Consider the following 21175-nt stretch of genomic DNA (forward strand, 5'->3'; position numbering starts at 1 on the left):
CGCCGCCCGCTGCCTCCCCGCCCCGCGGCCCCGGGCTCCTGTCAGCCGGAGCGGGGGAGAGGCCGCCGGCAGCCGCCGTAGCGCCCGCCGCCGTTTTGGGGAGGGGGAGATGGAGGGCGGCCGGGAGCACGGGTGTGTGCCCCGGCGGGAGTGCGGGCTGGGGTCCCCCGGAGCCCGGGGACGGAGGCGGTGCCGGCCGGAGGGTCGCGCCGCAGCCTTCGTGCCCCCGGGGCGGGGGTCGCTGCCTGCCCCGGTGACTCACGGCGGAGGCGGGCTGGGGCAGGGCTGGCGGACAGCCGCGCCTCGCCCCCTCGGGGAGCGCTACCTGTGCCACCTTGTTCTCCCTCTGCCCACAGGACGGTCCCGCGCCCTCCGCTGTGAAGAGCATGGCCGTGACTCTAGAGCAGGCCCGGCGGGTGGGCTATACCTGCCTGAAAGCACTCCTCAGGTTCGCTTTTATGGTCGCCAATAACCTGGTTGCTATTCCGTCCTACGTCTTGTATTTAATTATGCTGCAGCCTCTCCGAATATTGGACAGTAAAAGCTTCTGGTATATCGAAGGAGTGTTATTTAAATGGCTTTTAGCTATGGTGGCTTCCTGGGGCTGGTGGGCAGGATACACAGGTAAGAATATCTTATTAATTTAAAAAGTACTAATATGTTAAGAGACTGTTTTCATATGGGGCTGTATAGGGGAATATCTGAATATTGTAGATATACAGGATGTTTTTCTTTCAGGTTCCTTACACAGATGCGTTTCTGGGTTGACATGCTGTATGCATTTTTTAAATCATAGCTAGAAACTTACTGCTTTGCAATCAGTATTTTTTCCTAGTAAAATGAGAAATACGAGTTTTCCTTAGTATCTCGATCATGTTATTTTAGTGTTACATGAAAAAGATACATCCCTTCAAAAATGGGTTGATTAGTACTGTGCACGTAGCTGGTAGAATTAACTTTTCTTATATAAAGTCTGTGTATCTCTAAATCATCTCCCCTTAGAAACATCAGGAGACAAGGCTAAGAAGTTTGACATGAAGCTCATGTCAGAAGAGTAGGTCTTCTATTCCTTCCAGCAGCAACTGTTTTCTGCCGTCTCAGAACTGAGGGAAACAGAGGGAACCTCTTCCATTCAAGTAATGATATGCAATATTTCTCAACTGTATGACTCTTCATTTACTGTTAGCAGTGCTAATTACAGTATCTGTAGGGTTTTTCCCTCTGCATGCTTGCTTTGCGGTTATTATTGGACTTGTTTTTGCTCGTTTAGTATTCATAGGCTCATCAAGGTGATGGACTGAACTGAAATATTAAGGAAGGCTCTGGTCTTGTCCTCAGATGCACTGATTTTCATCCTGGCTACTGCACTTTGTGCAAGCAAACAGCCATCAATTCTTTGTATGTGCTTTGGAAAGGGAAGAAATGAATCTACTGAGTGCATAATATAAGCAGCCCTCCTAAAATTCTTTCCCTCTCTTCTGCCCAGGCTGCATCTGCAGGTCTTGTGTAAACAAGAAAAACAAGGAATGGCAGCACACAGCTCTGGAGTCTGGTCAGACTCCTGATTAGTCAGAAAGTCAGTGTTGACCCAGACGGAGTCTTGTTAGGCAACAAGAGCTGAAGCCTCTGTGCTAGTGTGGCTTTTGGTACCCTGTCGTGTGCCTTTCCGAGATGCACAAAGTTTCTATGGATACTCTAGGTGAGCTTCCCGTTCTTCTTCAGGAGATGGTGGCAGCAGCAGCAGCAAGCTAGGCTCTGATCTCTCGGGCTAGAACTGTCGCAACGTTGCACTGCTTCAAAACTGCCTTGCCTGGTACAGCTCAAGCTTATCCAGATCCGCTGTTTATAAACCTTTTTATATGTTTGCTCATTAAAAGAAGTCCACATAGTGTTTGCAGTGGCACGTACACTTGTAAAAGTCTGCTTTATGTCTTAAAGCACAAAGGCCTTCCAGAGGGAAGGATTGACTTTCAAGGTGTCGTGTGTATTATTAATTGGAAATGGGAAAGTTTATGGACATAATGGTGATGTTAAAGTCATACAGCAAATGACCTCGAGGATTCACTGTGTATACTGAATGTGCTGGTTAAAATTCATTGTCCTGTGACAACTTTTGAAAGCCATTTCCTCAGGGTAGTTCTACTGCTGACTGCAGAACTGTGTGGTTTCTTTTGCCTATTGCTTGGGAGGTGGTCTTAGCATGATCTGCACATCCTAGAGTCTTCCTGAAGCATCTGTTGGTTGGTGTTGCTGATGTATCTTGACAATTTGAAATCATTTGTTTTACAGTCCTGAAATGTCTTAGTATATTTGTTTGAAGTATTTACAGACTGCTATGCAGAAGTGTTTTATGGGATGGTGTACGGGTAAGGAGGCCCTTCTTTTCGCTTTTCACTATGAAGCATGGCTTTTGGGGAGGATTTTAAGCAAATGCTTGTATGAAATTTTAGTTTAAATGCATTTTATTCGACACAAAGGCGTTAACATGTTTTATACTGAAAGCTATGAACTAGCAAGAACAGCTTATTTCTTTGTCCTTTCTTTAACCACATCAGTGCTCATCACCACGTGCAGAGGAAACCTGGAGAGTGTATCTTTCTGGCTTCAAGCTATGTAGACAGGGTAATCTGTGTGTCTTTTTTCTGATTAACAGAGTTACAAAAAATTGCCACTAGGTCCCCTGTTTTTTATCGAGTATGACACAACTAACTCAGAACTGAAATACTTACTGCTTTATTAGAGTTGGTGTCCAAGACTTGCAGTGGTGCATCTGAAAGAGACACTGCTCTGGAATCTTTTTTTTTTTTCAATTCCAAAAAACTAAGTGAAAGGTAGGCTTCGTTGTGTTCTATCCTTGCAAAAGTAAATACAAGATAGTAGGTAAATAGTATGGGTTCATTGAAAAGATTAAAGATTTTTCTTTCGTCTAGCATAGTAGTTGGTGAGGGGGTTTTTTGTTGGTTTGTTCGTCTTTAAGAGGGTAAATGGATAAATAAGTTTACTTGTCTCTTAATTGGCAGGAGTGGCCTGCTTCAGTTGTGTCGAAAGTGTGTTTTAGTTCTTTAGTTTATTTATTTTTTCCTTTTCCGAGCTTGGGTAATCTCTTGGCTAAGAAGTGACATAAAACATTTGTAATTAGGAACTTAAACTCAGCCTGCAAAATAGATTCAGGGCGGACTTTTTTGCTCCTGTAATTTGTGTGTAATGTGTAGGAGGAAGCTCGACACCAAAGGAAGAAAATGTGATGAGTGCTAGCTTATTCTTCTGGGCTTTGCTGCTGTTGCATAATTGTTGGTGTATTTTATTGAATGTAGCTGGAAGAGCTGAGGAAGAACTCATGAACTGGGTCTGCCCATCTCTTCCTTGCCCCTGTCTAAACTTGGGGGTTTTTGTTAGGATCATAGAGGATTTATTACAGAAATTACCTGATCTGTGTCTGTATCAGTAGCTCTAATCTGTGCTTTTTGATAAATGTAGGTGTTTTGATAAATGTAGGTGTTTCTATTTGCAGATGCACTTGATATTATGTAAAGAGGTAGCGTATGACTGGACAAGCAAAATAAAGAAAGGAGTGGGAAGAGAAATTGTAAAGGTCACTGTCCTCTCCCTAATCTTTTTCTTCTTAAGATGCAAGTATGAGAGAGAACTTGTGCATAATTGGTTTACTTTGATTTCTAAAGGGCAGAGTATGATAAATATCTCTGTTGTTCTCTTGAGCTCTATAGGGTTTCTTACGAAAATGAAAACTGAGTATGTTTTTATGAAGAGTGTACAGACAGTCTAGCAATGTTACTTTATTTTTATACTATTTCAAAAAGGCTTTCTTATAACTCTTCTAAATCTCCTTTTTTTTTAAAGGCTTTTTTTATAAATGCATTGCTCTTGTAGGAGCTGTTCAGCCAGGGCACTCGGAATCTGCATATTAGTGCGATTTGAAAGGCACCTTTGGATAATACTTCTAAATATTTTCCCGCATTTGTTGGAAGATGCATTCTAAAAAAAGCAAACTCGAGAGTGCTTGATCCTTTGTTGGCAAGTACCTTTTTCCCCTGTACTATAATTTGTCATTTAATAGATGAGTACACCAGATAGCACTAAATAGTGCAGTAGATGGGAGGGAGATGGAGCATATCTGTGGTGGTGAATTTCTGATGACCTTTTGCTCACCTACAAAACTAGTTTTAAAGTAATCGTCTCACAGATTGAATCTTGTTTGGTCAAGTATTGCAGACTAAGTGTACTATCCATGTACCTAATCAAATCACCAAAAACAGGACTGCTAGAGAGAAGCTTGCTTAATTTATTACACAGAGACAAACTGTTTTGTTGCCTTTCCTGCTGTCTGAATGCAGGAGTCGGTAGGAGCCTGTGATGGTGTTGTTTCAGTATTGCAATTAGGAGTCTCTAGGACCACAGAGTAATCAGTTGGCAGTGCAGTCCTGACACTCAGGGTGCTGATGTTCTGTTCCACTGCTCCACGCAGCTCGGTCCCGCTGTAGGGAGCAGTGCTTGTGCCCAGCCTGCGCCTCTGGCTGCGGATGTGGAGGAGCTGGCGGAGTGTGAGTGTCCTCTGGCTGCAGCAATCATCAGCTCCTCTGTCAGAGCACCAGGGGAGAGAAGCTGTGGGCTCTACAGGGTCGTGTGCACCTGGGGAGTGGGTTTCTTCAGAGCTGTGCCTGGAGTATTTGATATTCCAGCAGCAAAGAGGACACTTTGACAAAACCTTGTGTTTCAGCCTCTCAGTGACACACAGAGCCTTGCAGTAATATTGGATAGGTCAGTGGGCTGTGGGCAGGTGGAAGAGAGTTATTCACCTCTTACCACATGCAAAAACTCTTAGTGCTGTGAGTATGCTTGCTAGTATAATGATGCAGCGCTTAATTAAAAGTGAACCAATCCTATGGTGTTGCTGTTCTGTGTCAGCCAGGATGATGACTAATTTTAAAGAGTGTCTGTAAGAATTGTCAGGTTTTGTCAAGTGAGGAGAATTTCTCTTTCCTTCTCTGTTGTTCAGCCAAGTAAAGAAAAACTGAGATTGAGATTTTGATTTTTAATTGTCCCCGTCTCCTCTCCTCCCAAGTGATTTAACTTTTATTGGCTGTTACATATGTGATTAGGATGTGACCACTCTGTAATTTTTTCAGCAGTCATACTTTTTTTTTCCTTCTAATGCAAAATCTTGTTTCCGTTTTATGAGTCAACAGCCTTAATTCCTCTAATCTTCTAAGAATGCAAATATTTTTGCCTTCCAGAGCTGTAAAAAATACAGGTGGAGTTGCTGTGACAACACTTCCTTGGTGCAGACAACATTTGCTGTCTGCGCTGCTTCTCATGACGGGTCAGCCCCTCTCCTTGGGCAGGAAGTGCAGCAGAAGCTGAAGGACAGCAGATGAGATAAAGTAAATTTTTTCTCCCAAATAAGGCAGGCAGTGTTATTTCAGGAGACCTATGTATGCCTCTAACCCTGCCATTGGTTCTACCCTCCTCAGTTCCTACAGTGTGATTTTTCATTGTCAGTATTTTGGTTTTGGGTCCAGTCACTACTCTGAGGACTGGGCAGGGAGAAGCACAGCAAAACAGCTTCTGGTTTTGGGGTCAGGCAGTGTGTGAAATGGAGAAGGAAAATTGTTCTTGTTAACGTTTTCTTAGAATGTGCAAAAATACCTGATGTGACTCAGTAGATTTGGGTAGCAATGTACTGCACATAAACTTCTGGTTTATGCTGTGGGCGTGTGTTGAGTTTCTAGGCAATCTCTGACTTAAATGAAGCTTTCCCTGATGTGAAGGTTGTACTGAGATCAAGCAGGAGTCTTTGAATTCATTTTGCTGCTTGTAAGAGGAGGTTTGTGTGTAACTTTGGAGCTGTCTCGATAAGAAAAGGTCAGAGTTGAATGAGTTGGGGACACTGGAGCTGTTTCCACCATGGCCTCAGAGCAAACACCCATTGCAGCTTTGCGTAAGAGGAGGGAAAGTGTACAGTGAACTCAGTGTCAATTTCTCCATGCATATGATGTGTCTGCAAAGAGTGCTGTACAAAGACCCTTGTCCTTTTCTGATGACATGAGAAATCACATCAGGAAATCCCCGTATCTCCTTTTGGGAACATGGGTTACAGTTACCATACTTCTTTGTAGTTCATCTAATGCCAGCAAATGTAATCTAGTGTGTCAAAAGCAGTAAAGCTTGTATTTTATTTTTCTGTTGTGTCATTTCACTGTAAAGGGTCATTCTAAAAGATTAGATAGTGAAATATTCTCTGAGTTTTATTTTCAGAAAGCTGCTGCCTCCTGGCACAAAACTTAGAGTAAAAGCACACACACTTGTTTTTGTTGTTTGTTGATATTTAAGTCCTTTTTTTATTTTTGTTTGTTTAGGGGTTTTTTCTTTTTTTTTTTTTTTTTAGAGCAGGTTGGTCTCTGCTCCTGTTTCACCTACTCTGGATAATACAAGAGCTATTGGAAGCCTACCAAGGCATAGTAAAGATGAAATTATTGATGAATACCTATACAGAAAGGTGTGATTCTATACTTTTAAGTCCAGCAATGGCTGTGGGATGCATCTAAATTAGCTCATGTGCTAACAGCCAAAGGAAAACAAAGTTTTAGGAATTCTGGGTTCTGTTCCGCCTTATTGCCAAGTTTGCTATTTTTAGCATGTGTTTTATCCCTCCTAGTTCTTCTGGGCCTTTTTTTTTAACATATCTATTCACACTAGTCTTCTTACTTCTCCCTTCATTACTGAAAGGATATGACTAAGAATACCTGAGAGGTGTGTCTCTGTTCTCTTCACCTTTTCCTGTTCTGTTCCTTGATCGTAGGCTTTTAGGAACCATGTGAAATAATTACAGGAAAGCTTTGTCCAGCTTTGATTTGGACAAGCAAAATCTTAGTTAAATTCTTTGTCCACAAATACTTTGAAGTGATTTTTTTTTCCACTTGAGCAGTGTCATCGTGTGTATTGGGACATGTCAGAGATTATGCCTTTATGTCAAAGATGCAATATCTCACTCTCATTTAGTGTAACTGTTCTAAAGCATGACAGTTTTAGAGATTTTCAAGAAAGCTGGAGAAAAAAATTGAATGTTTAATGTGGAGAAGAAAATTTATTTTCTCTGATGTTTTGTTCTGGGAAGTTACTTTTTTAGAATGAGGCTCAAACAGACAAACAGAATACATCAGTTGCCCTTTTTCTCTCGTGTCTGAGAGAGATAGAAAAGTCTTGCCAAAGGTTAGTTTGGCAAGGTTTTAAGGTGCTGAAAAATGGAAGAGTTGTGCAACCTTAATTAGACAGGATAGTCAGTAAATCCTTTATGGAATACAGTCTTAGTGGTGTAACTCTCCAGTGTGACCTGAGCTGAAGTACAGCTCCAAGATACGTAACTGGCTGGCGTTTGTTGCAGTGGGATGTAAACTCTGATGTGGAGGATGACATGTCAAATGCATGAGTGCATAGGCACGGAATTGCACTGCTCCTGCAGCCAGCACAGCTCAGATAAAAGTCCAGCCACTGGATGTGCACTTACTGAAATAAATAAGGCTAATGTGTTTGCATTCCCAAAAATGTTCTGTGACACCAGTGAGGGATTCTGTGTATGAGGCTGGTCTGTGTTTTTTCCTCTCCACTCCCCCCCCACCAAAGCATTTCAAGCAGGCAGTGCTGCAGAAGAAAGCCAATCTCAGCCTTTCAGACTCATCCTAGCACCATTGCTTCAGTTCAATTGGCCAAATATTTAATGATTGTATGGTGATCTGTATCACAGCTGGCCCTGGCCCACGCTAAAACTACCCACCCCTTTTTTTGCTGGGTGAATTAGAAAACACAATCACTAACCCAGTCCATTTTGTGGGTGTGGTGAGAGAAGGTAGGTACAAACAGCAAGGAGAAAGAGGAAGGAAATGCATGTTTTGGTGACAGTACCAGCTTTAGTGTATTTTTTTAACTACTGATTATGGCCCCAATTCAAGAGAGCAGTCCTGTGCAGGATAGGGCTTTAGTGTGTGAATAAAATGTCACTGAAGTAGACTTCTTCATCTTTTCTGACTATTTTCTTAACTGGTTAATATTGTTTAGATTGGAAAAGTGCCTTCTGCCAAATTCTTTTAGAGAAGAAAACTAAGCTTAGGGTGAGAACAAAGGACTAGGGTAAACTGAAAACTAGTTGATAAAGGAATAAGAAGACCAGTGGTTCTAGTGCAAGCTCAGCAGTGGGGTTCCTCTAAAGTTATTTATGTGTACTATTTGAATTTGTCAGCTACAGAGACAATTCAAGAGAACTTCAAAAGTACTTAAGCTGCACGAATAGCCAACACGTTGCAGAAGTTGTTTAGTGTTGAACATTATAAAGTAATAAACATTTAAGTAAAGTAGCAGTTCAGAAAAGAAATGAGAACCGTCATGGAGAGCTTAGGGAAAGTTTTGTCTCAGTGAACAACTATACCTTCTGTTCTAAAATATGTAAAGGACAGGATGGAGAATAATACTAAAAAAATATCAGTGGTTCACCTTCACAGTTCAATAGTTTTGTCTCAGTTGTTCTAAAGCTACTGAAGAATTAAGACCTCTCTAAGAGAGTCATGAGCCTCATTAGTGCAGGCTGAAATCAAACCAGAACCATTTCACTCACAGCCTAACTTGAAGTAGAACCAAATTGGGCAAGTCAGTGATTCTGTTTCCTAGCCAGAATAGAAGAGATTCAATCTCCTTGACTCTTTGTAAAGAAGAAGGGAATTTTTAGTGTCCCCCTTAAAATGTAGAACATTTCAAATCTTTAAGATTTAATAAGACAGTAGTACATGGAGGTTTTGTTTAATTTTTTTCTTAAATACTTTCATTATGCCTTTTCCTAGTGCTTTACCAGATAATGCCAATGGTGTTAGTTCTTTTGATTCATACAGCATAACCTGAAAACCTCTTGTTTAAATGTTACAGTTGTAAAGGGTAAGGAAATGTCCCTGTTTAAGGAGTTTAATAGTTCATAGCTTAGAGACTCACCTCAGCTTTGTAATTTAAGTAAAGGAGGGGAGGAAAGATTAATAGCTTTATTACTGCTGCTCACTTATGTGGAACTAAAAATAGAAATGGTGTTTTAAGAGCAAGGGGCAGAGCTGCTACTCTTTGGGAGGACATGAGTTCAGGAAAGCTGCTTCTTTCGGACAGTGGCATCAGTGCTTGTGGATTTGTGGCAAAAGGGAGGCCTGTGACTTCTCTTAAAATTTAGTTTAATTGGTTTTCTAGGATCACGTAGTTACAAGCTTGTGGAGTTTCTGTGAGAGTCCATAGTGTCTGTGTTTGCTTGCCAGAACTGGGGGGGAGAAAAAACCCCATCAATATTAAGAATGCATACTTTTGGTTAATTTAAGCATCAGTTATGTTTGAGTGTGGTGGGCCATCAAACACCATTTTAATATAATTTTGTGACTTGGGTTTTTATTACCCATGTAGATAAATGTGACCATGTTTAAGTATAGTTTCCTGATAAGATTAAGGTACTTGTTTAACAGCTATTCTTTCTCTCACCTCTCCCACACTTCTGATTTGCTTCCTTGCAAATCTGTCTGCAGTTGACCAGATGGTTCGGATTTCAGGCATAATTGTGTTCTCATGAGTTTTGTGAAAATTGACAGCTGAGTGGAGGAGAGAGACCCAAGTTTGTGCCTCAGCTGAGGGTAGTGCAGGCAGACTCAGCCATTGTATGTCTTGTTTGACATCTGCTGCTTGTTCAAACAGTGCATCAATGATTTAGGGTTTGCCACAGTGCCAGCATATCTTGTCCATCTTGTTGGGGAGAAGGAGGTTAGACAACGAGGTTTCGGGAAGTCAGCATTTGTTACTTCTGCTTCTGAAGCAACACATTAACCTGGCAGTGGCAGATGGTGCTGGAAGCAGCATCCTTTCCTGTAGGGTTTAGTACACCTTTGCTTAGCACAGCCTTTTAGGTCCAAAAGGCATGTGCAGAAAACTCTTTAGTCTTAATGTTAGGAAAAAGGCTAACTGGTAAAAGAACTTAATGTATTGAGCTTTCAATACCTTCTGCTCTAAATTGAACAGAAGTTCAGGTAGCCTCCTAAAAAGAGGACTGGGAGGACATAAACCTGACTGAAATTCCATCCTGATTTTGTCCAGGACAGTGTTAATTTTCCTCTTAAAACCACAACAAACTCTCAAGAAAGAACAGTGATGCTCAGATTACTCTAGGCAGATCAAAGTAAAAAACAGTTGTGAATCTGACCCAGGGACATGTAAAAACATGAAGGTCAAGGTATATTTGAGTATATTTGGGAAAACCTGGGAGAGAGCAGTGGTGTGGGTTGTAAGCAGCATGAGAGTCTGTCAATAAGGGTTCTCTACCACTGTGCAGCACTTGTGAAGGCATCAGATTAGAAGTGTGGCCTCTTGAGTTTTGTACCTGAACCTGTCCTGTTTTGATATGCATAAATATATATAGATGGCCTGGAAAATCTCCAACTCTGGTACCTGCCAGTTTGCTTTCCAAATGCATTCTTCTTTCTTACCCATTTTTATTTCCTGTGGTTTTCTCTGGCATAAAACTCAGTTGATGTTTCTCCTGTCAGCAGCATTACTTGGAAGTAAATATAACTGTAGCCTGTGTATACATTAATAGAGAATGAAGGACCTGTGAGGTTCAGTTTACATTTGTAAAAATGCTTCCAGATGCAGGCGTGGTTAATATAAATGTCTGTTAAACCTCTTGCATGGATGATACGAAAGTGAACAGATGAATATTTTTTGTGTTTGGAACTCTTCTGTTCGTATTATCAAACCTAATACTTTGGTCTTCTAACTTAGTAACAGAGGAAGGGAATGTGGCAACGGTGAGGTCTTTGCCCAGGTAATTCTGTTGTCTTGGTTAACGCGTCGCGAAACCCTCAAGATCATTTGATGCCTATCTTGGGCTTCTGGAGTTTGACAAGATTTCTGCAGGCTGGAAGAGCACTTTTGTTCCTCCTCTGTTTCAAAGGGAGAAAATACTGAAGCATACCTTTTTTTTCCTCTTCATTGCTTACATTCTCTGATTTGTTTTAACATCCTACTGAACTTAAAAAGCCAAAATGCAGAGCTGAGTTCATGTAACCACAAGTGGTGTCCCTGTAGGAGGGCAAAGGGTTATTTTGGGTGGCTGCTGTGGGAAGGAGCTGTAGCAGGTGGTCTCCTCCCTTCTTTTCCAGCCCCATTGCCACCCTTTCCTGATACTTAGCAAAAACTGTATGGCAAATCTGAGTGTCTGGTTGCTCACTGGGTTTGATCTGAGGCAGTTTTCTTTGAGCAAAATACGGCGGATTTGGTTGGATAGGTAGAATTCAATGTTGGACCTGTATTGACCAAAGCTCTTACTCTGTGGGAGTGCTAGACTTCTGTAGCCCTACTATTTTTTTTTTTTTTTTTTTGCCTAGTTTTCTTTTTGTTTGAAGAAAAAGTCATTTGTAAGACTTCTGGCAAGAGTTTCAGGAGAAGAGTAAGCCAAGGCACTAGTAGCCACAGATCATAACAAGTTGCATTTAAAGTGCTTACAGTGCCTATTGCTACCCACAGACTTACAAGTATTCACATTAATCATTTAATTGTAAAGTAGAAGTTCGAGAGTCATCAAATCTTTCATTTGTGGCACCCTTCTATATTTGAAATGGAGAAGCCTATTTCCACAGTCTCTTTCACAACTCTGTTGTTAAACCCCTTTATGGGTGCTCTCCAGAGAAACTGCTCTGCACCGAAGTAGCTTTTAATTGAAGTACTCTGAAGTCTGTTCTTTTTCTTTTTTTGTTTCACAGCATTTTCCTGCTGTCATTTTCACCATTTGTTCCAAATCTATAGAAATTTTTTAATATTTGAGCTGTGGAATTCTTTTTTAGTTTGAGGAGCGAGAAGAGAAGGAGAAGCGTCAATTACTGTCATTGTAGAAACATATTTCACAATTTGAGACTGGGTATTTCATTGAAGGTGCATTGTATACTGTCTGTGCCCCGAGGACGAAGGATAGATACTGAAATCATCCATTCAGAATGTTTGAATAAATTTGTTTCTGTAGAGTGACCATTTTATATTTGTGAAAAGTACTACTGAAATTCCAAGTAGTGGCTGTTGGCCACAAATCCAAGGTACTTCTTGCAGCTGTCAGCAGGTGTAAGAGGATTATTTGTTTTGTAATAGTAACAGATGCCAGAGAGCTAAACTTTTTTAAAATTAGGAGCAGTAAACTTTCTGCTGCTGCTTTGAGGTACATCAGCAATAATAATAAAATGACAGGCTGTTTTTTCCTGCTAATTACTTAATTTGTGATAGCCTGAGTGTGCCATTAAAGGTATTACTTCTGATTTTATGATGGGCTTCTGCTTACTGTCAACCTGAAACCTGGCCACGCATTTAATTCTTAAAAGTCGCTGAACTGGTATAGCATAACTTCGGGCAAATTTAATAGGAGGTTTTGTTCTCTTGAATCATTTGTTGTGTCATACCAACAAAAGTAGTACTTAAGTTCCCAGCCAGAATTGGTGTCATACACATTCCAGCATGCTTCTCAAACTTTCTGTGGCCTCTTGTAATGGGATTTGCATAAACAGAAACATAAAACTAAATATAGGAATTTACTATTATATTTATTTGCACCATTAGCTTCTAATTGGTTTATGATTAAATTATTTCATTAAATTTGTGGTAACCGAACATCATTTTCCCTCTGGCCTTTATAAAATCCATTATTTGGAAAAAATTAACCTGGTATCTAACAAGTCCAAGGGACAATGTTTTCACAGTTCTTGTTCATGTCACAACTTCCTTGTTGTAAAGACTGTTACTTTTAGCGTGGATGAGAAGCTTTTCAAAGTCCTTGAAACCTAATGGTAGAAACATTTAAGGCTTCTCTTAAAAGGTTTATCTTTCTTTCTTGCATCTGTACCCAGTTATTTTTTGATTCTTTGCAGGCCTTTCATTTTTAAGTGTCCCCCTCCACACTGCAACTTGAGACTGCCCAGTGCCTGGGTGTGTTCTGTGGTTTATGGCCATGCTATCCCGCTGGAACTGGAGAATGGCACAGAGGTGTGTGGGTGGAGAAGAGAGTAATGCTGCAGCTGTTGATTAGTAGTCTGTTTTATGGCTTGAGGATATTAATTTTCAGATTATGCTGCATCTGCATTCTCAGTGTTCTTGTGATCATTCAGGCGCTCGCTCAGTAGCTGTTCTTTCTGTCCAGACTTGACTAAGTTGAAAAGATTTAAATGGTCAGTGTCCTTCAAGTGGAGACAAGCTCCTCAGTTCTGAGGTCACTGTAACCAGACAACAAATAAGTGCACTGAAAGGCCTTTTGCCTTTCCCATTTAACCCAGTTAATCTGAAAGTAAAGGGTTTTCCAAATACATCTGGCACAACTTTTATGTGGTGATTATTTGTACTGGACAATGAGCTGGGCTGGAAAACATCAGCTGTATAACAAGACATCATCATGTCTTGTGGTAACCTAGGCAAGACCTGAAGAATATGAAAAGGTAACTGCAAGGTGTCAACTTGGTTTGGGTAAACAGAAGTTAATGATCAGAGCTGGGATATAAGGGGTGATCTTACCACAGTTAGAATCTTGACTTCCAGTAATAGTATTGTTTTCTTGACTTGAACCTTCAGCCAGTGGTTAAAGTCATGCAGTTTGCTTCCCTGAGGAGGAAGAGTAGATTGAGATCTGGTTTTGTTTGTTTGTATTTAATCAATATGACTTATTTAAAGGATATATGAAATACCATGGTTTTCTGAGCCCAGTTGATTTGAACACTGAGAAAATGATTTCCTTGCTCAGTAGTGTAATTAGTTGGTCTTTTTTAACATAGCATATCTTTTGAAAAGCATAGTCTTAGTCCTTAACTGTTGTTACTCTGGCAGCTTTTCTTGATGTGTACCCTCTTGGTGTAACCCTTGCCTGTGCTCAGACCCAGGGGTGCAGTTCAGAGCTAAGCAGTTGAATGTTTGGGGGCTGATCAGGCTTTTCACCATGCTGTTAATTAGGGTTTGTATGTACAGAGAGATGAATGCAAACTCTCACTTGGAGTTTTAGGCAAGTTCCACATCTTGTTTAAAGAAAAGCAGTGCTTGCTCACTTGCAGTCCTATTGCAGTTTTCTGGTTCCTGTATTTCATAAACCTCAAGGCACTTCAGAGGATGTTTCATGGGTACCAGAAAACCCTTGAGTTGCCTCTCTAACTACTAGTGCACTAGAATAGCTGTGTTCTATCAGTTTCCTATGAGAAATTGCTTTCTCTCTTCCTGCAGTCCAGTGACAGTTTGCTGCATTCTGCATACCTTTTACCTCAAAAAGAGCCTCTTGTGTAGTGCTCTGAAAAGTTGGTGGTCCCAAATCATACAGTAACTTAAAACTTGCAGTAAAAAATGTGAATGAGACTTACAACTAGTGTATTTTCATTGCTGGCCACCTTCTTCAGTCCCTCGTGCAGTATGTAATAACTAAATTTGGCTGAGTTCTGCTGTCCCCAGGAAGACTTGATATTGCATGGCCTTGGGATATTTGTTGGAAAATTGCTGCATATGTCACGTCATTTCTGCAGCTGTGTTCTTTGAGAAAAGCTTCAAGATGCCCTGGTTTCCTTGTTATTATATTGGAAGCCTGCAATCTGCAAATCTTGAGAGGAAATGGCTATCTCTTCCTGGGCAGGTTCATTGCTATATGCCACCAGTTACTTGCTCTTTAAAGCCCTACTTTCAACTGGGATGACTGGAGAATCTAGATTAAGTGAGAGCAGAGTTTTCTGTATGGCTGGAACTGTGGCTTTCAAAATACCTCACTTTCCCCCCCACTCCCAAAGAGTAAACTAGCAGTTTTTGCAGAACTTTTTAGTGATAGAGCTTGCTCCCTCTTAAGTAACAATGAAAATTTTATGCAGTCTTTATCAGGATTTGATTTTGAACAGCTCAACAGTTATCAGTGAATATACAGTGATAGTAGATTTTTCTTATCTTTATTTCTTTATGGCCATCAGACTCTGCTCGTGTCTTATTTTCTTCTTGAAACAGCATTATAGATTTTCCCCAATTATTTAAAGCCTTGCTTTCACCCTGTGGGTGCATGTTTTTCAGTGAATCTTTGTCCAGTTTCCCCATTATTTATATTATTCTGGATTACATAATGCAGATCCTATTTCTGCCATATAAAGAAGAAGATTTGATCCCTAACAGAGTCCTGCAGCATGCACCTCTGCAGAAGCAGCTCAACAGTTGAATGGGAGCTGTGGGAGTGCTGTGTTCCTGTATGGTGACTTGTTGATTATTAGTTTTGGCCAGCTTGTTCTAGGCTGACTAGTTTACATCAGGATTATCAGAGTGAACAGCTGAGGCTGCAAAGCAGGTTTCAGCCTTTCCCCACTTTGAAAGAGAGAGTTTTCTGTCTGTAAGAAACAGGCCTGCAATTTCACAAGTCATTTGTTCTGCATAGACCATTCTCCTAATGGGATTTTTCACCCGGTTGGTTTGGATATACTGTTTTTTGGTGTTGGTGACACAGTCTGAAATGTTTCCCTTCACTCTAGGGCCAAAAACCTGGCTCTGTTTTCTGGGCATTGTCTCCTCTGGAGATTGGATTTTGTCTGACTGCTTTAGTCCTGTATCTATTAGCTTTTTAAGGCTATATGATATGTTAGCTGTACTTCTTGAGCCACCTTAACAGTTGAGTTAATGAATGAGTCTTTTTGGCATCGTGGGGAATTTCACATCTGGAAAGACAAGCAACATTAGTAGTGCATACCATTGCTGGTGACTCAGAAGGAAACTAGTAGTGGTATTGTAGTTTTTGATACTGCCTCTGGGTAATTTCTGCTGTCTAGTCGGTTGATTCTGCAAAGACAGCTCAGGTTATTGCAGGATGCCGTACTTTAACTGTGACAGGCTGTGCTTTCAGACTGCTGTCTTAGGGAGAAATATTTTTCTTTGATTTTCTTTCCCCAAAAAAATCCAAAGCTCACTAAAAATTAAGCAGCTGTCACCCTGTCCCTGCCTAAATAGTGGCTCTGTAGTCTCTGTGACACATGGCTACAAAAATTTTATACCGAGGATGTTTTGCTTTCTCTTGTACATAAGCTTACAGAAACAGAGTGGGGAGGTTGCAGGTTTTTAGCATGTTCTAAACATATTCTTTAAAAGAACAAAATTCTACACTTGCTGTGCTCCAGAGACCACAACATGCCTAACAGGTTTGTTTCAAAAAGAAATTCACAGCAATTTTGAAGGTAACCCGGGTGACTCGAACTGATTGTGCTTTTCTTGTTGGGCCAACCAGACTTGCCCAGCAGGTCTTCCAGTGTAGCAAACCACAATTCTGTAAGGATTCATCCTGGTTCAACTGGTGCTTGCTGCCCCATCATGCCATCTTTTGATAGCCCTGATTGTGCTGGCTTGCCCCTCCTATTTTTTTTTTCCACCAGCACAGATGCTCCCATGATGTTGCAGTGACTCTTTTTCTGCTTCTCAAGTATAAGAGCAACTTAGGAAACTATTTTAGATAAATATCATAGATAAAGGTAATAATTGAGGCCTTCCCACTTTACATGTTGGGGTCCTCTGTTTACTTGTTTTTTACTCTTAAGTTTTGTGTTTAAGTAGGTGTCAGTAGCTGTATCTGAGTATTAAGTAGTAATTTGAATATCTTGGTGTTTGAGTAACTTAAAGTAGCTCAGTTTCAATGTAGCTGCTTACATGTGTTGTGTTTGTCATGCAGACAAAACAGGCTCAATAGAGGAGTTTACTTTTCCGTAATATAGCTAAAGATATAAATATCTAAATAAAGATCTTCAGATGAAAGTATCGAGATTTTCTGGCAGTGAACACAATGGCTTATTGTGGCTAAAATGCATTTTTGCCTCAAGTTTCTGGGTTGGTCCCACTTTTTTGCCCGAGTTTGATGATCCCAGATGAATCATACTCCGCTTCTTTCATATTAAGGTTTGAACTATCTTTCAGATTTATGTCTTTGCTGCAGTTCTGCAGCAGTAAGACAGAAAAACCTTACCAGTTTGTATTTGCAGCGTGTGCTTTGTGATTATAAAGGCTGTTCTTTCTCATGCTGCAGGATGAAGCTGTAGGTTTTGTTGTAGTTGAACATATCCACTAAGAGAGAATTCTGTTAACACTGTGTTTTTCCTCCTGGTATCAAGCTGTTAGAATTGTTTAGGTTGGAAAGGACTTCTGAGGATCATATAGCTGAACCCCCTGCTCAAAGCAAGGTCAGTTAGAACAGGTTGCACACGTTCATGTCCTGTCAGGGTTTGAATAGCTCCAAGGATGGACATTTCACAACCTCATTGTGCAACCCAGAAACATACTATAGTACAAATGTTTGGTGGTTTGGTTGTTGGGGGTTTTTTTGCCTTATGTTGATGTGGGATATCCTGTGTTTTTTTTATTTGTCCCTGTTACCTCTCAACCTGTCACTGGATACTTCAGGGAAGAGTCTGGCTAAGTCATGTTCACACCTCTCTCTGTGCCCTTATCAGGTACTGACACATGGGTGCGATTTTCCATCTGAAGCCTTTTCTTCTCCAGGCTGAACATTCCCAGCTCCCTCAGCCTCTCCTGTGAAAGATGCTCTGGTCCCTTAATCGTCTCAGTGACTCTTTGTTGGCCTGTCATGGTTTAACCCCAGCCACCCAAGCCCCACACAGCTGCCTGGTCGCTCCCCCGCCAGCAGGATCCGGGAGAGAATTGATTGTGTAAAAGTGAGAAAACCCATGGGTTGAAGCAAAGGCAGTTTAATAGGGAAAGCAAAAGCTGTGTCCACAAGCAAAGCAAAACACGGAGGTCTTTCACCACTTCCCATGGCAGGCAGGTAGGTGTTCAGCCATCCCTGGGAAAGCAGGGCTCCATCACACACAGTGTTTGCTTGGGAACACAAGCACCATCACTCCAAACATCCCACTTCTTCCCTCTTCTCCCCACTTTATATACTGAGCATGAAGTCATTTGGTATTTTCTGACTTGAATCCAGGAGGGAACGAGTTCTCCAGCTCATGCAGCAGATGGGTATTTTTTTTAAGATACTGGTAGTTTCTAAAGGGAAAATAATGACAGAAGTGCTGTAGCACTTTTATTCCTGCCTGTTGGTGTTTGCTGAGTCAGACCCTGTTCATCAGCTCGGTTCCCGCTTTGTTAGTGGCACAGCAGTAGTGATGGGGCACGATGAGTATGGGTAAAGTACTGTAGCAACCTGCTGGGTTCAAGTTATTAAAAATACAGAGCCTCAGCCAACTGTTATTTGCTTGAAAGGGTGATAAGGGTAACAATAATAGGAAGCTTTGTATTTGTAGCATATTTTCCTTACCCAGCTGCACTGGTATGTTTTTTTACCAGAGAAAACCAATACTCCTTCCTCCTCTCTCGCTCTTCTGTAGTACTTAACCTTTTGCTAAAAGCATGCTTGAAATGTTGTGGTGTTGTATTCCAGAATTGCTGCTTTCAGTGCAACTTTTCTTTTTAATTCTAGAAAAGCCAGGCTGTTTTTCATAAAGCAGTGTTACAGATACAGTTTTCTTTGAGATTAGGATACGTTTTGCATTGTAACCGTAGTTAAATTACTGTGGTTTCAGTGTACAGTACACTGAAAAGGACTTTACAGATATCAACTTAGGGTAGTCCAACATCACATTTGCCTCTTGTTAAAAGTAAACATCAGTGTTACAGGTGAAACCCTGAGAGTTTGACTCTTGCATTTTAAAACAATGGAAAAGTATTATGTGCATTCAGTATTTAAAGTCATGTGCTTAATTGGTGAGAACCCTTCTTCACTTATAAAAATTATTCTTGTGGATAAAGAGACTGAAATGCAGGACCCACAGCCTTGTCTGCCAACAGGTCTAGTTAAGCAAGTGCTGACCTCTGTGATGAGAGATTGCCTGTGGTGTTTCCATCCTTGTCTCTGACCTTGGACTTGAATCACAAAGTGCATAGTGGTAAAAAAAAACCTATATGTCTTGGTTGTCTTTTAAAATCTGTACTCCCGCTTTAAGGAGGATTAAAACATCTCTGGACCAAAATTCCATGGCAGATTTTTTTCATACGATAGATTTTGTGGTCAGTGATTGTCAAATGATGTTTCTTCCCGTGTAAAATTGTGCAGTTTTAGTAAGCTGCAAATCTTGTCTTTGCTCTACGTAACAACTTAGCTGAGATCCTTCTATTCAGAATCTCTTTGATGTTTGTTTTATGAAAATATGTTTCTTTGCTTCTGTCACTTATGACATTACAACCTTTTGGTCATCCCCAGTGTTTAGAAGCTTTTGACCAGGAAAAGGGAAAAGTTCATCTTTAGCTTACATACCTTTTTTGGTTTATGGTAATCTTGAAGACAGTCCTGTAAATTTAGTCTTTATTTCATAAATAAAATGAAATAGACATTTTTGAGCATAGGTTGATATTATTTCTTTCCACACTGTAACTAGGAATGACCCAAATGGTACAGGATGTCAGCTTTGCACATAAACTGAAGTGGTGGCAGTTAATCTGGAGTGTGTTCACTCTTGGCTCAGGTTCACCTGCCTTTTTAGGACCTTGGTGACGATGTGCTACTAACTAGGTAATTTTTTGTGTGCATACTTTAAAACTTGTCAGGATAATTTTCAACTTCTAGGTCTGAGCATTTGATTGCAGTATCCCTTAATAACCTTTACTTGTTCTGATGTTTTATTTTGAAGTGTTCTTTAATGGTGAGAAAAAATTGCCAGACTACCCCACTGTTTTGCTTCCCCTTCTAGACTTCAAACAAAGTATTTTTTTTTTCCTGGCCATTATAACATGTGCAATATGTAAGGTATTAGAGCATTAGGATATTAGCTCATGAATGCACTGATGTTCCTCTGGGTGGTTAATATATTTTATCTGTCACCGGGGAGGAATGTGCTGTTCAGCTCCCTCCTTCTGCGAGTGCTCTGACTCATGAGCGCGAGGTACTTCAAAAGGATTTCAGCACTCCATCTCCTTCTTCAGTCTTGCAGTTGCTTTTCTAAGAATAGAAGCAGCAAAACAGACAGCGGGGTTCCTTCTCAGCTGCTACAGTTCATTACCACTGTAGTCATGAAAGCTGACATCAATGGCAATCTTCACGTCTCAGAGTTCCCATTTACCTGTGTGGCTACAAACACTGTGACTTGTGCTACTCCTTGGGAGCAGGAACCACCATCTACAGCTGAGCTTCCAATTTGGATGATCAAAACTATGAGCTGTGGGACTTGGGTGCCTGTACATTTCAAGCAGTGTTGTGGGAGCGGCATAAAATAACTGAGACCTCCAGAAAATGTGGAGGGTGTGTTTCATGCAAGACATGTTCTGGTAATATTTGAGATATATCGGAACTCTTCCTTAAATATCTGCTGTGATCATAGCTTGTGTATTGTGATAATATCTGTTAATTTAAAAAGTTTTCTCATCATATAAACTGCTTGCCTGGTACAACTGCGAAGTGCTGAAGCTCTTGAAATGGTATTGCCAGTACTTATGTCAGGCAGAAGTTTGCTTCCTTGAAGGTGAGCTAAGGTTTTGCTGATTATTCATTCTCATTCACATATGGGTAAAAGGAGCCCTCTTTTCAGCCACAGGCATCATCTCTTGTGCCAGTGAATTATAGAACTCAAGTAAACTGTACCCATGAGGTCTTGAATATGCACTCAAGGAAAATTAAGTCAGTCTTCAAAAGCAGTCATTGCTAGAGCCTGTTTCCAAAAGAAACTGCTGTGCTTTAGGTAAAAACATGGCTCCTGGGTTGGTTAGGAAGGTGACGGAGCCAGGGCATCTCTGTTGTAATTGTCTCCTGTTTTTAACACTTCTGACTGTTGGTTAATTGAAGTAAGAGGGTGGGTTGACTTAGGGAATAAATGTTGTGACTGCTAAAGTGCTCTTGTCCACAAAGCAGATCTGACTTTGAACTGCAGAAGGAGAGGATGGAAGCTAAGAAGAACTGAAAGCAAAAAGAAAATTTGTATTGCGTCCTACAATGAAGTGTAGAGGTGTGCAGAATGGTTTGTTGCAGAAAAATGAAGATCGTGACTGGGACATCTTAAGCCCAACCTGGGTTTATTAAAATACATTGTAGGAACAACCTCCCTTTATTTGCAGCCTTCCCTTCCCCAGCTGCTGCTCCTACTCTGAATTTGCTATTGTCAGTTTTTCTTAATGGAAGTAA

At 40.8% G+C, this 21175-nt stretch overlaps 1 protein-coding gene across 2 annotated transcripts in view; it reads left to right on the forward strand.

Annotated features, from left to right (window-relative positions):
- Positions 1–16: 16 nt before the first annotated feature.
- Positions 17–21175, forward strand: part of LPGAT1 (lysophosphatidylglycerol acyltransferase 1) — a 60361-nt gene continuing 39202 nt past the window's right edge. The window contains exons 1-2 of one of the 2 annotated variants that reach the window (XM_042051474.1): positions 17–33; positions 351–624. In XM_042051474.1, the coding sequence (XP_041907408.1) occupies positions 387–624 (238 nt within the window). In that variant the 5' untranslated portion in view covers positions 17–33; positions 351–386. Of the gene's footprint in view, positions 34–350; positions 625–1518; positions 1700–21175 lie in introns of those variants that run through there. The other variant, XM_042051475.1, reaches the window with a different exon arrangement.

This window comes from Corvus kubaryi, unplaced genomic scaffold (genome assembly GCF_017639235.1).
Source record: "Corvus kubaryi isolate FWS band 111438036 unplaced genomic scaffold, C.kubaryi_AGA036_p1.0 76, whole genome shotgun sequence".
Classification (NCBI taxonomy): domain Eukaryota; kingdom Metazoa; phylum Chordata; class Aves; order Passeriformes; family Corvidae; genus Corvus; species Corvus kubaryi.